This window comes from Oncorhynchus clarkii, chromosome 13 (assembly GCF_045791955.1).
Source record: "Oncorhynchus clarkii lewisi isolate Uvic-CL-2024 chromosome 13, UVic_Ocla_1.0, whole genome shotgun sequence".
Taxonomy (NCBI): Eukaryota; Metazoa; Chordata; class Actinopteri; order Salmoniformes; family Salmonidae; genus Oncorhynchus; species Oncorhynchus clarkii.
Window position 1 is genome coordinate 43,810,427 of NC_092159.1, and position 13,126 is coordinate 43,823,552.

A 13,126-nucleotide genomic window follows, 5' to 3' on the forward strand; every position below is an offset into this window, starting at 1 on the left:
TTCCTCATGATCATTGATGCCCCACAAGGTGAGATCTTGCATGGAGCCCCAAACCGAGTGTGATTTAACCGTCATCTTGAACTTCTTCCATTTTCTAATAATTGCGCCAACAGTTGTTGCCTTCTCACCAAGCTGCTTGCCTATTGTCCTGTAGCCCATCCCAGCCTTGTGCAGGTCTACAATTTTATCCCTGATGTCCTTACACAGCTCTCTGGTCTTGGCCATTGTGGAGAGGTTGGAGTCTGTTTGATTGAGTGTGTGGACAGGTGTCTTTTATACAGGTAACGAGTTCAAACAGGTGCAGTTAATACAGGTAATGAGTGGAGAACAGGAGGGCTTCTTAAAGAAAAACTAACAGGTCTATGAGAGCCGGAATTCTTACTGGTTGGTAGGTGATCAAATACTTATGTCTTGCAATAAAATGCAAATTAATTACTTAAAAATCATACAATGTGATTTTCTGGATTTTTGTTTTAGATTCTGTTTCTCACAGTTGAAGTGTACCTATGATAAAAACGACAGACCTCAACATGCTTTGTAAGTAGGAAAACCTGCAACATCGGCAGTGTATCAAATACTTGTTCTCCCCACTGTAGGTGATGCAAGTTGAGGCCTCTCTGCCATCATATCTCCCCAAAAATATGTGTATAGTAACTGCTACAGTGAGGTTAAGATGAAATTTAAATTTCATTCTAGTGTAAACGTCAGCACATTGATTCTGTATTCAATGGTATTTACCTTGGGATAACAATAAGACGACTTCATCATCCGTGTTTGGTTGTGTGCACAAGTCAAAAGATGACAGATAAAGGAGAAGAGGCAGCAGGACCCCATTTGAACAATACCTGAACCTTTGCACTAAAGTGTCTGTACACCCCCGATGACACCCACCCCATTCAGTGCATAGAAACAGAATAACCCATCAGCTCAAAAATCAAACAGCGTCATATTGCGACATGTGAGACCCTCCAAAGGGAACAGATCATACGACACACCACAGTGCCTCCTGGGCGTAACAATGACCCGCCGTTTCATGGGGCGAGAAGTCAACAGTGACATCTTGTTTTCAGAGCTCAAAAAGGCCCCCCCTTAGAGAGAGAACTGAACGGTGTCAGTGCCAGGCTGTTGTCATGGGGATCTCTGATATCACAACCTGACACACGGCCCTGACCCGCTCTCCCTCTACTTACAGTACGCTGTGGAGGCTGTCCTTTGTTACTTCCTTTATCCTGAACTACTCCTCTCCGTAACACAAAGCTTCATACTCTTGCTGCACTACCTCCTCCACCTCTTTTAATGTTATGAGTCGGTGCTTCTCTCCCGGTCTGTTGACAACAAACAACTTGAGATTGCTGTAACACTCCTGTTGTACTCCCTATGTTCTGCCGTGGGAAGTGGATTGGCAGTGTGAAACGGTCATGCTGAGGTAGCAGCTGGGTACTACAACACACACCGACTCTCTCTCTCCCACTGCTGTCACAGTCTCTCTGAATCACTTGGCTATGCTTGTGTGGTACACAGTTTTAGGACAGGTAAGCTAGCTAGTTAGGCTATATAGTTGCAATAAAATGCAAATTAATCTGTTTAGGAAATGTGATCTAAAAGGGAGTACTGCACTGAGCACTACAAGATCATGGATGGTCAAAGCAATATGCAAGGTTGTGATGCAGGCAGCATACTGGCAAGATCATGACTTGTTTTATTTTCAGAGTCCCTGGGATCCAGCTAGTTACAAACTAAGCTAAATTAGCCTATATGTTTAACTGAGACAACAGTATGTAGCACTCAACCACAAAAATAGGCTTACAGGGCTCATCTCCACGAGGACAATCACATGGCTTAAAACTTCCTCTTTAACTAGGGAGGAACCATTCATTTTGATAATATCATATATATTCACATTAGCCCCTGATCCATGATAGCGGATTATCATAAATGCTTCTCAGCTCTTGTAGACCGATAAACACAACAATGCTCCACAGTCTGTTATAGAAGTCAGATTTGAGTCTGGAGTATAAAGGTCTTATTCAGTGCCTCCCAACTCTGAGATAAGAGCTATATAGAGTTTTGGAAAATGGAATCCTAGAGCTGAAACTAATTTTCTCTCTTGAGCAATTGCAGCATTGAAACCAAAAGCTTTCATCCCATCGATTTAGAGGTGATTGTTAGTCACCACTTATGCGCCCTGTATAAATGTGGTGTTATCAGAGATGTAGCCTACTCTGATGGGAGGAAGCAAATGTGTGTGCACTTCACAGCACACTGCCTTTTGTGAAGACTCCCTGTGCTTCTTATTCTTATTCGTTTTGGATATACTAGTCACCTCAAACTGGAAAGAATCATATTTTTAGGACATTCTGAGAGTTCAGCATTTTTATGTATTTTTTATTTTACCTTTATTTAACTAGGCAAGTCAGTTAAGAACAAATTCTTATTTTCAATGAAGGAACAGTGGGTTCCTAGGCCGGGAAAGTCCTCGGGGATATGAACTTGCAACCTTTCAGTTACTAGTCCAACGCTCTAACCACTAGGCTACCCTGCCGCCCCGGCATCAAGTCATCCAGTGTATTCAAAGAAAACAGGGCAGGACTGCAACTTTTTAAAGGGAGAGATGGGGGATCCTGTCTCTGGGTTGTAAAAAACCTTCTCTATGTATGACATGTTTTATACCCTGTTCAAAAATGATTACTATTCTCCAAAACCAAAGCCTTACTGAAAAACGTACTATAGTGATAGTGATGTGAACTCATTGTGCAATACCATCCATTCCATTACTTTAGTTTACTTTAAAGTCCCTGCGGTTCTGCAGGAGTCCCTGCCCTCACTCTGTCAAGTTTAAAGCTTGTTTTCTCTTCCCTCACCTTTCAAGTGCAGTAGAGCTTGCTATGCTTGACTGGAAGGCAGGTAATGATCGGTGAGCCAATAAGCCAACTGTTCAAACCAGGCAGTGGTATCGACCGCTAGCTCTCCATGGGGGGGAGAGATAGGTGGTGTCAGGCGTAGCATTGTCTGGCCCTCAGCTAGCCTCTTCTAAAGCGCTTTCCTATTAGTGTGAGAGGAACAGAGAATTCCATAATCTGGTATAGAGTGGGAAAGATGTGATGTGAGTTGAGCCTAATCTGAAAGGCCTTGTGAGGGGAAAATCTATCGCCCCCCTCCGAAAAGCAGTCACTCTGGGCAGTCTCTCCAGACTGCTAAAGAGGTGCAGTGGCGTGACTGAAATGGACATCTGAGCGGTTGCCAGTGTGCGTGGCAGTTTAGGGACGGACCCTATGTAGGTTTAGCCCCCATCCCTCCCGCCACCCTCCTGCTTGTCCGTTAAAGTGGGGAATTTTACTATGGAGTTGGATGGGTTGTTTTTGTTTCTTTTATTTTGTGGGGGCCTAGTCTGGAACGAGGGGTGATTTTGCTGCTGAAACTCTCTTTCAAATATCTTTTAGGTATCTTTTAGGTAAACATGCTAACAGTGTCCCTTGATTATCATTCGAAAATGGTTGCAGGTGGGCACATAATTGTATGGCATTATCTTCAATCATACAGGTTATCTGATGGTTTTTCCATGGCCTTTGTGATGTCGTAAAGGAGCAGATATGTTGAAAAACCAACATTGACTAACGTTAATGACTGCCTAAACCGACGGTTCCGATGGGCCTCTGAGCGTGATTAGTGGATGTTGATGTTGTAGCGTGTATTTGTTAGGATAACAGGGATAATTATGACCACTTCTAAAACCTCCCCCCTTAGTTTTTGACAGAGGCCTGTTAAAATATGTACCATTTCAACCAACGTGGTAGTACTGTACACCTCCCTTCACTTTTCGCACCCATTTCAGCCCTGTTTTGTGGCAGCAGCAAATCCTAAATAATAACAGTAGCGATTGCACTATAGCGCAGCGGTGAAAACACAGTCAGCCCGGTCTAATGCCGTTGGTGCTACTACGGCACGCGAGTAAGCCTCTGAGCAGGCCAGGCCATGCAGCACTGGGAAGATAAACCCTGCCCAGTTCTAGGCCAGTCGTAGACAATTCTTTCAGCTACAAGGATGCTCTGTGCCCCTCAGGATCGGTTGTTGTCTGAGTGAACACACAGTAGCGTTGAAGGTTCAGCCTCCAATCGCCATTTTCTAGAACATATGCCTTGCATCTGTGATCAGGTCTCCAAGGGGAGAGAAGGAGGGGCTGCTGATAGCATATTGCTGAGCTTTCAGGGAAGATGCTTCCTTCTGTACTGCAAACAGACACATAAACACACCTCTGTGTTCAAGCTACCAAACAAACAATCAGACTGGTTGTGGTCTTAGATTACTACTCTCCTTGCATGTCAATTACCAGCCACTCATTTTCACTCGCCCAAATGTATCGCTGATAACTTTTCACTTGTTGGGACAGATTGTCAAACTAGCCCCTTCTCGGATGCTATGCCATTTGGATAAGGTCACATCGCGTCCTAATCTGGATTCAGCGTCAGCTCTCATTTCTTGTCCCTGTAGCCTTGTCAACGTCAGGTGCCCGTCTCTGACAGGCCCTGATGCCGGGCCTGTTATTCTGCTGACGCTGTTAGCGTAAGCCACGAAGCTGCTGTGTAAGGTCATGGTGGAGGGCTGCGCCGCCACGCTGCGGCTCATTAATTACACAGTACCACACTCCAGTGGGCACCCGGGCACACTTTTCCTTCCCCACATGAAGAGCACAACAGCAAGAGGAGAGAAAAGGCAACACATACGGCATAGACTTGGCTAGGAGGACCATGACGTCACATGGCAGTTGACTTAAAGCCTAGAAGGGGCTTGGAGGTGTCGAGGTGTGCTTGTCCTGTGGGGCACCAGGTAGTGTTCTTGTAACGGGAGGATTGTGTGAAGTGCTTCTGAATGACTTCAAGCAGTGTGCTTCTTTTGGAGGTTGCCAAGTAATTTCCCTCCTTTCTCCCCACTCTTCCCCTGTGAGATAGGGAAGGAGGGCTGGGTCACTGGATTGTTGTATGAGAAATATGGTTTGATTTACTACAAAAATGTGTCGATATTCCCTGTCTCCACCTACCACCCACCAACCCATGTGTGTTGCATTTGCTGGGCTTCTGACATAATCAGGCCTGACTAATACCTTGACCAGCATGCCGCTAAAGTCACTAGGCTATTGGAATGTACATAATATACAGGGGTTCAGACATGGGCCTACGGTTTAGAAGACTGACAAATAACTCAGTAAATGCACAATGCAAATTACATTTAAAGTAATGAAATCACACACATATATATATATATATATATATATATATATATATATATATATATATATATATATATATATATATACAGTGCCTTGCGAAAGTATTCGGCCCCCTTGAACTTTGCGACCTTTTGCCACATTTCAGGCTTCAAACATAAAGATATAAAACTGTATTTTTTTTGTGAAGAATCAACATCAAGTGGGACACAATCATGAAGTGGAACGACATTTATTGGATATTTCAAACTTTTTTAACAAATCAAAAACTGAAAAATTGGGCGTGCAAAATTATTCAGCCCCTTAAGTTAATACTTTGTAGCGCCACCTTTTGCTGCGATTACAGCTGTAAGTCGCTTGGGGTATGTCTCTATCAGTTTTGCACATCGAGAGACTGACATTTTTTTCCATTCCTCCTTGCAAAACAGCTCGAGCTCAGTGAGGTTGGATGGAGAGCATTTGTGAACAGCAGATTTCAGTTCTTTCCACAGATTCTCGATTGGATTCAGGTCTGGACTTTGACTTGGCCATTCTAACACCTGGATATGTTTATTTTTGAACCATTCCATTGTAGATTTTGCTTTATGTTTTGGATCATTGTCTTGTTGGAAGACAAATCTCTGTCCCAGTCTCAGGTCTTTTGCAGACTCCATCAGGTTTTCTTCCAGAATGGTCCTGTATTTGGCTCCATCCATCTTCCCATCAATTTTAACCATCTTCCCTGTCCCTGCTGAAGAAAAGCAGGCCCAAACCATGATGCTGCCACCACCATGTTTGACAGTGGGGATGGTGTGTTCAGCTGTGTTGCTTTTACGCCAAACATAACGTTTTGCATTGTTGCCAAAAAGTTCCATTTTGGTTTCATCTGACCAGAGCACCTTCTTCCACATGTTTGGTGTTTCTCCCAGGTGGCTTGTGGCAAACTTTAAACGACACTTTTTATGGATATCTTTAAGAAATGGCTTTCTTCTTGCCACTCTTCCATAAAGGCCAGATTTGTGCAATATACGACTGATTGTTGTCCTATGGACAGAGTCTCCCACCTCAGCTGTAGATCTCTGCAGTTCATCCAGAGTGATCATGGGCCTCTTGGCTGCATCTCTGATCAGTCTTCTCCTTGTATGAGCTGAAAGTTTAGAGGGACGGCCAGGTCTTGGTAGATTTGCAGTGGTCTGATACTCCTTCCATTTCAATATTATCGCTTGCACAGTGCTCCTTGGGATGTTTAAAGCTTGGGAAATCTTTTTGTATCCAAATCCGGCTTTAAACTTCTTCACAAAAGTATCTCGGACCTGCCTGGTGTGTTCCTTGTTCTTCATGATGCTCTCTGCGCTTTTAACGGACCTCTGAGACTATCACAGGGCAGGTGCATTTATACGGAGACTTGATTACACACAGGTGGATTGTATTTATCATCATTAGTCATTTAGGTCAACATTGGATCATTCAGAGATCCTCACTGAACTTCTGGAGAGAGTTTGCTGCACTGAAAGTAAAGGGGCTGAATAATTTTGCACGCCCAATTTTTCAGTTTTTGGTTTGTTAAAAAAGTTTGAAATATCCAATAAATGTCGTTCCACTTCATGATTGTGTCCCACTTGTTGTTGATTCTTCACAAAAAAATACAATTTTATATCTTTATGTTTGAAGCCTGAAATGTGGCAAAAGGTCGCAGAGTTCAAGGGGGCCGAATACTTTCGCAAGGCACTGTATATATATACTACAGTATGTACTGCTATCAACCTCCTATTAGCTCTGCTCGTTTAATTGAACATGTGTAGAAAAACAATGTTTGCTCATTGTGAGTTATCTCCTATACTTGGCACCTGCTAGAACAGACACTTCCCGGCGGGTAATGAAGAAGATGTATCTCTGCCCGTCGAGATAAAAACGTTAAAGGAAGTCTGTTCAGCTCAGAATGGCTGCCTTTGTTTAAGCCAGCCACCCTCGCTGTGCTTTAAGTCCGATCAGGCTCGCTGTGCAGGTTTTTTTAGACATTGAGAGAGGGTGAACCAGAGGAGCTCTGGATTGTATCGAACCGATTAAAGGAGTCAAAGTGAAGGAAGCTGTTGGTTTTTATTTCTTCTGCCACATCACGCTGCTACAGTCATGGGGGTGGTGGTAAAGTAGAGGGGCGAAGCAGAGGCTTCCAGGAAATGGCACCAGGGACAGCCGACTGCGGTCAGACCACGGCCACAGACCCCCTGTGGGGGAGAGAGAGACAAAGGGAAGGGGGTCTGAGTTAGTTGAAATACACAGACATATGGAGGGAACATGTACTGTTAGCAAAAATTTAGGAAGCGTGCGGAATGGAGGATAAAGAGAAAGGAGATGAATAGACCATGTCTAGAAGAAACTAGACACTAGAGATTGAAAAGAGGATTGACTGGAGTGAGAAACGGGGGGAAATGAGGATTTGAAGAAAACATTGGAAAAGAGAGGCTACAGGTGTGGGGGTGGAGGGAGAAAGGAACAGGATAGGGTAGGAGTGACTAGGTCCGGGGAGCTTCATGCTGGCTTGTCTTTGTTGATGTTGTTTGGCATCGTGGGCTGCCAGAAGAAGCCACAGGGCCCAGTGTCTCGCTGAGTCATTCCCCAGCTTTAACATGGAACATCTGTTACTGTACAGTTACCCCCCCCCCCCTCCCACAACACAAAAGCACCAAGCCAAACTGAAACTACAGTCTCCCTGGAATAGAGTCCTCTCCCTTTGACTCTGTGGCACTGACTGGCTGACACCAGTTGAAAGAGTGTTTAAAGGTCTCTGGTTTTCCTCATATCAGGAACACTCCTGCTGCTAATTGCCTCTATTTGGTGTGCGCTCAGCTCAGAACTGGTTGTGTGTCGGATAGGCTTAGTCGATACATCATATACCGGGGTATTTTTCAATACCTTTAACTATTTCTTTAAAAAAATATATGCATTTCAATATTTGTTGCTACTTTTTAAGGAAATACCTGCAGTCAATTTGTGCAGTACTTTAGGAAATAAAGAAGATTGCCTTCTTCATTTCACCTGTCACATCATTTTTCATAAGGAAGCTTACCGGTTGTCCCCAATCACATGGTGTTTGTTTACAAGCACACAAAGACGAGAGACCGGAGCCTTGTGAGTCACTCACTGTTGTACAGCATTGCGCCAGGTGATCTAGTTACAATATGGAATTCATAACTAAATGTTTGCCAGCTAGATATCTTATAACTATTAAGTTAACTGTCTAGAATTTGCTGAATGCTTTGCAGTTGTGCATTTGGTTTGCTAATTTAATATCTAGTTAGCTACAGTATCTAGTGGTTAGCTTCTTCCAAAATCAAGCTTTGCTTGGTAACAAGCAGAGAATCCCCTCCTGGATCAGTTTGTTTTGTACGTGCAGCAAACTGAGTTACTTGTATAGTTTAGGTCAAGAGACTGTATGAAATTCTTTATGGGATGTTACATGTATTTTTGTTAGTATTGCTAACCTTTTGGAGTACAGAGTCTCAGTGGGGTTTGAAAACAGCGCCCCTTGTTCAGTGCTGGTATAACTGAATGTCCAGGTATTGCGCAAGGTCAGTATGAAGGTATGACATTTTGGATACCGCCCAAGCCTAGTGTCGGCTCAAAAAGCTCCTTGTCTTCTGCCTCGACCTGGAGTAGGCGTGGTCGTAGTTTTCCATGTTTGACACCTTGTGTGAAAAATGTATGACATTAGTCAAAACACGAGAGAATACATGAAAAGCCAAAATGGCTAATCCAAACTTTCTAAAGATGAAGTTGAAGAGGATAAATATGAGAGGGAACCACAGTCGGCTCTTTCTGAAAGCTGTAATGTGACCAAAGAAAGCAGAGGAGGATTTTAACAGCGTGGTACCAAAGATTCCCAAGACACTAAACGCGTGGGTCTACTCGATACTTAGTAAAGGGATTGCTGTTCGAAGCTCAGGCGGCATTTTAGGCCTCCTTTATTTGCTTTGAGGAGAGCCAATGTTTCCACTCATTCCACAACTGTCTCTTTCTCCTGCTTAATTATCATGCAGCGTGGCAGCAAGAGAAAGGATAGGCAGGCAGACACAATCTTTTTCTCCTTTTATCTCTCTTGGTCTTTCTCTCATATACTCACACAAAGCACCCGGGGATGCAAGCTAAAAAGAAGCTCAGAAACATACATATGCACTGATACTACTTTGCACATTACAAATGAACATGATTTCAAAGCCTGTTGAACAAAGGTACACCTATACGTTCACACACACCAGTAATTATCAGTCGTATGGGTGTGAACGTTGCTTGACGTAGGTACTAAAATATTCCTTCAGTAATTCGGTGAAGCATGACAAATCTCATGAATGAAGAGTTATTATAACACACAGGAAGGAACAAAATCCCCCCCCCCCATCAGGCGGCTAATGTTATATTCACCTCTTCCTCATAGAGACTACGAATATGTCAGTATGTATAAGAGGATGAATCATTTATCTGTGAGATTGCTGTTCTTAAGTACCTGAATTCTGTAAAACCATTTACTAGGTGACAGAATAGTATAATTTACCTTTCTGGAATTTGCAATATCTTTACCTCATCTGCTCCTTGCACTATCCCACCACTTGCAATTTAAATCAAATCAAATGTTATTGGTCACATACACATGGTTAGCAGATGTTATTGCGAGTGTAGCGAGATGCTTGTGTTTCTAGTTCCGACAGAGCAGCATTATCTAACAAGTAATCGAACAAATCCACAAGAACTACCTAATACACACAAATCTAAGTTTAGGAATGGAATAAGAATACAGTGAGGCAAAAGAGTATTTAGTCAGCCACCAATTGTGCAAGTTCTCCCACTTAAAAAGATGAGGCCTGTAATTTTCATCATAGGTACACTTCAACTATGACAGACAAAATGAGAAAAAAAAATCCAGAAAATCACATTGTAGGATTTGGGATCATTGTCATGCTGAAAGACCCAGCCACATTTCATCTTCAATGCCCTTGCTGATGGAAGGAGGTTTTCACTCAAAATCTCACGATACATGGCCCCATTCATTCTTTCCTTAACACGGATCAGTCGTCCTGGTCCCTTTGCAGAAAAACAGCCCCAAAGCATGATGTTTCCACCCCCATGCTTCACAGTAGGTATGGTGTTCTTTGGATGCAACTCAGCATTCTTTGTCCTCCAAACACGACGAGTTGAGTTTTTACCAAATAGTTATATTTTGGTTTCATCTGACCATATGAGATTCTCCCAATCTTCTTCTGGATCATCCAAATGCTCTCTAGCAAACTTCAGACGGGCCTGGACATGTACTGGCTTAAGCAGGGGGACACGTCTGGCACTGCAGGATTTGAGTCCCTGGCGGCGTAGTGTGTTACTGATGGTAGGCTTTGTTACTTTGGTCCCAGCTCTCCGTAGGTCATTCACTAGGTCCCCCCGTGTGGTTCTGGGATTTTTGCTCACCGTTCTTGTGATCATTTTGACCCCACGGGGGGAGATCTTGCGTGGAGCCCCAGATCGAGGGAGATTATCAGTGGTCTTGTATGTCTTCCATTTCCTAATAATTGCTCCCACAGTTGATTTCTTCAAACCAAGCTGCTTACCTATTGCAGATTCAGTCTTCCCAGCCTGGTGCAGGTCTACAATTTTGTTTCTGGTGTCCTTTGACAGCTCTTTGGTCTTGGCCATAGTGGAGTTTGGAGTGTGACTGTTTGAGGTTGTGGACAGGTGTCTTTTATACTGATAAGTTCAAACAGATGCCATTAATACAGGTAACGAGTGGAGGACAGAGGAGCCTCTTAAAGAAGAAGTTACAGGTCTGTGAGAGCCAGAAATCTTGCTTGTTTGTAGGTGACCAAATACTTATTTTCCACCATAATTTGCAAATAAATTCATTAAAAATCCTACAATGTTATTTTCTGGATTTTTTTCTAATTTTGTTTGTTATAGTTGAAGTGTAACTATGTTGAAAATTACAGGCCTGTCTCATCTATTTAAGTGGGAGAACTTGCACAATTGGTGGCTGACTAAATACTTTTTTGCCCCACTGTATATACATAGAAATATATGGATGAGCAATGACCGAGCGGCGTAGTCAAGATGCAATAGATGGTATAAAATACGGTGTATACATATGACATGAGTAATGCAAGATATGTAAACATTATTAAAGTGACTAGTGATCCATTTATTAAAGTGGCCAATGTTTTCAAGTCTGTATGTAGGCAGCAGCCTCTCTATGTTAGTGGTGGCCTTGAGATGGAAGCTATTTTTCAGTCTCTCGGTCCCAGCTTTAGATGCCAAGTGAATACGGCTGACAACAAATAATAACCAGCATCAGTAAATATAGCCTACATTACATTAAAAACACTCCCTTTTTCTTTTTCAGATTTCTCTATAGCTGCTGCAGACCGGTGCTGTCATGTTCAGGAACAGCTTGAAGATGCTGCTTGGCGGAAAGTCCAACCGCAAAAATCGCAACAGTGGTAAGTCAGTCTGACCAGTGTTGTGTATGTGGTGTGTCTGTCTATGTGTGTAAAGCTTGCCACTCACAGTTTAACTATGTGCTTCAATAATACAACATATGACTTACTAACTGTGGTTACTGCCTGCTATTGAAGTCACAGATCTACCAGTGATGTCTCTCTTTGCCGCGAGGAACTAAGTCATTAACCTAAGCACTTGCCTCCTTTCACAAGTTGGCGTCTGCCTAGCTTTTTTTAGGGGGATAAAACGTGACTCGCGGTACAGGAGGCGTTGCACTGCTGCTGAGTTCAGAACGAGATACCTGTGACTACACAGCTTTGGCACCCTCTCCAGGGACTAGGAGTAGAGCGTGCCACATGATCAGTAGAGATGTGTGAAGCTTGGTAAAGTACGTCTTTGGGATGCAGCTGGTTATGTTCACGTCTCTAAAAATTGGTGCAGAGTCAGCTATACAGTACACACCAAACACTCTTCTCTTACTCAAGTTACTCATCTCCCGGAAACGGAGGTTTGAGGTCATTCACAAAGGGTTTCAGTCCCCATGAAACTGGAGACGGATTGTTTCCCACCATTAGCTCCTTTTAACTTGAAGAAACGTTATATGAATGTAAGTTACACAATTCTGTTACTGCCTTTGTCTGACCAAGGACATGTTTTGCAGCATGGTGAATATAATTTTGCAGTTTCATTACAGTAGTTCCTACAGGCTCAAAAGGTTAGCAACATAAAAATTAGGGATGCACGATATATCGGTGAACATTTCGGAATCGGCCGATATTAGCTAAAGATGCCAACGACTGTATCTGCCCGATATCTAGTTTAACGTCTGTGCAAAATCAATGTCAAAGCTGACGTGCATACCTATATAACGTAGGTACACGACGTAATGATGCCACGTAAAATGTTGTGCAATACAGCATTCCTAACCTAGCCCACAATGTCCGCTGTGTGGATTGAGCAGTCAAGAAGTCGAGCATCATTTGAAAGTGTAAGAAAATTTCAGCGAGACAACTCAAAGGCGAAATCCATTAACGCCAAGATAATGGAATTCCTTGCCCTTAACAATCAATCGTTCTCTGTCGTGGGTGATGTTGGCTTTCGCCGACTGGTCAAGCACCGGTACACACTACCAAGTGTGCAATTTTTCAGATGTTGCCCTACCGGAATTACACAGTAATAGCATCACTGCTATTAGCTTCACTACTGACATTTGGACCAGCGATATCAGCCCCATGAGCATTATGAGTCTGATAGCACAGTGGGTCGTCAAGGATTTCGTACTGAGGAAAGTCTTATTTCCTGCTCATGATTGTGCTGTTTGTCATACCGCTCCTGCCATTTCAATGGCATTTGAGAAAATGTTTGAAACTTGGAAACATGAACACACTCCTAGCTCCATTCGAACAACTGACTCGAGAAATAAGATCATAATCTGCGCCTGCAGCAAAT

At 43.1% G+C, this 13,126-nt stretch overlaps 1 protein-coding gene across 1 annotated transcript in view; it reads left to right on the forward strand.

The window, feature by feature from the left end:
• Positions 1-13,126, forward strand: part of LOC139364827 (protein TANC2-like) — a 144,892-nt gene that overhangs the window by 64,240 nt on the left and 67,526 nt on the right. The window contains exon 3 of the mRNA XM_071101960.1: positions 11,580-11,676. Within this exon, the coding sequence (XP_070958061.1) occupies positions 11,613-11,676 (64 nt within the window). The 5' untranslated portion in view covers positions 11,580-11,612. The remainder of the gene's footprint in view (positions 1-11,579; positions 11,677-13,126) is intronic.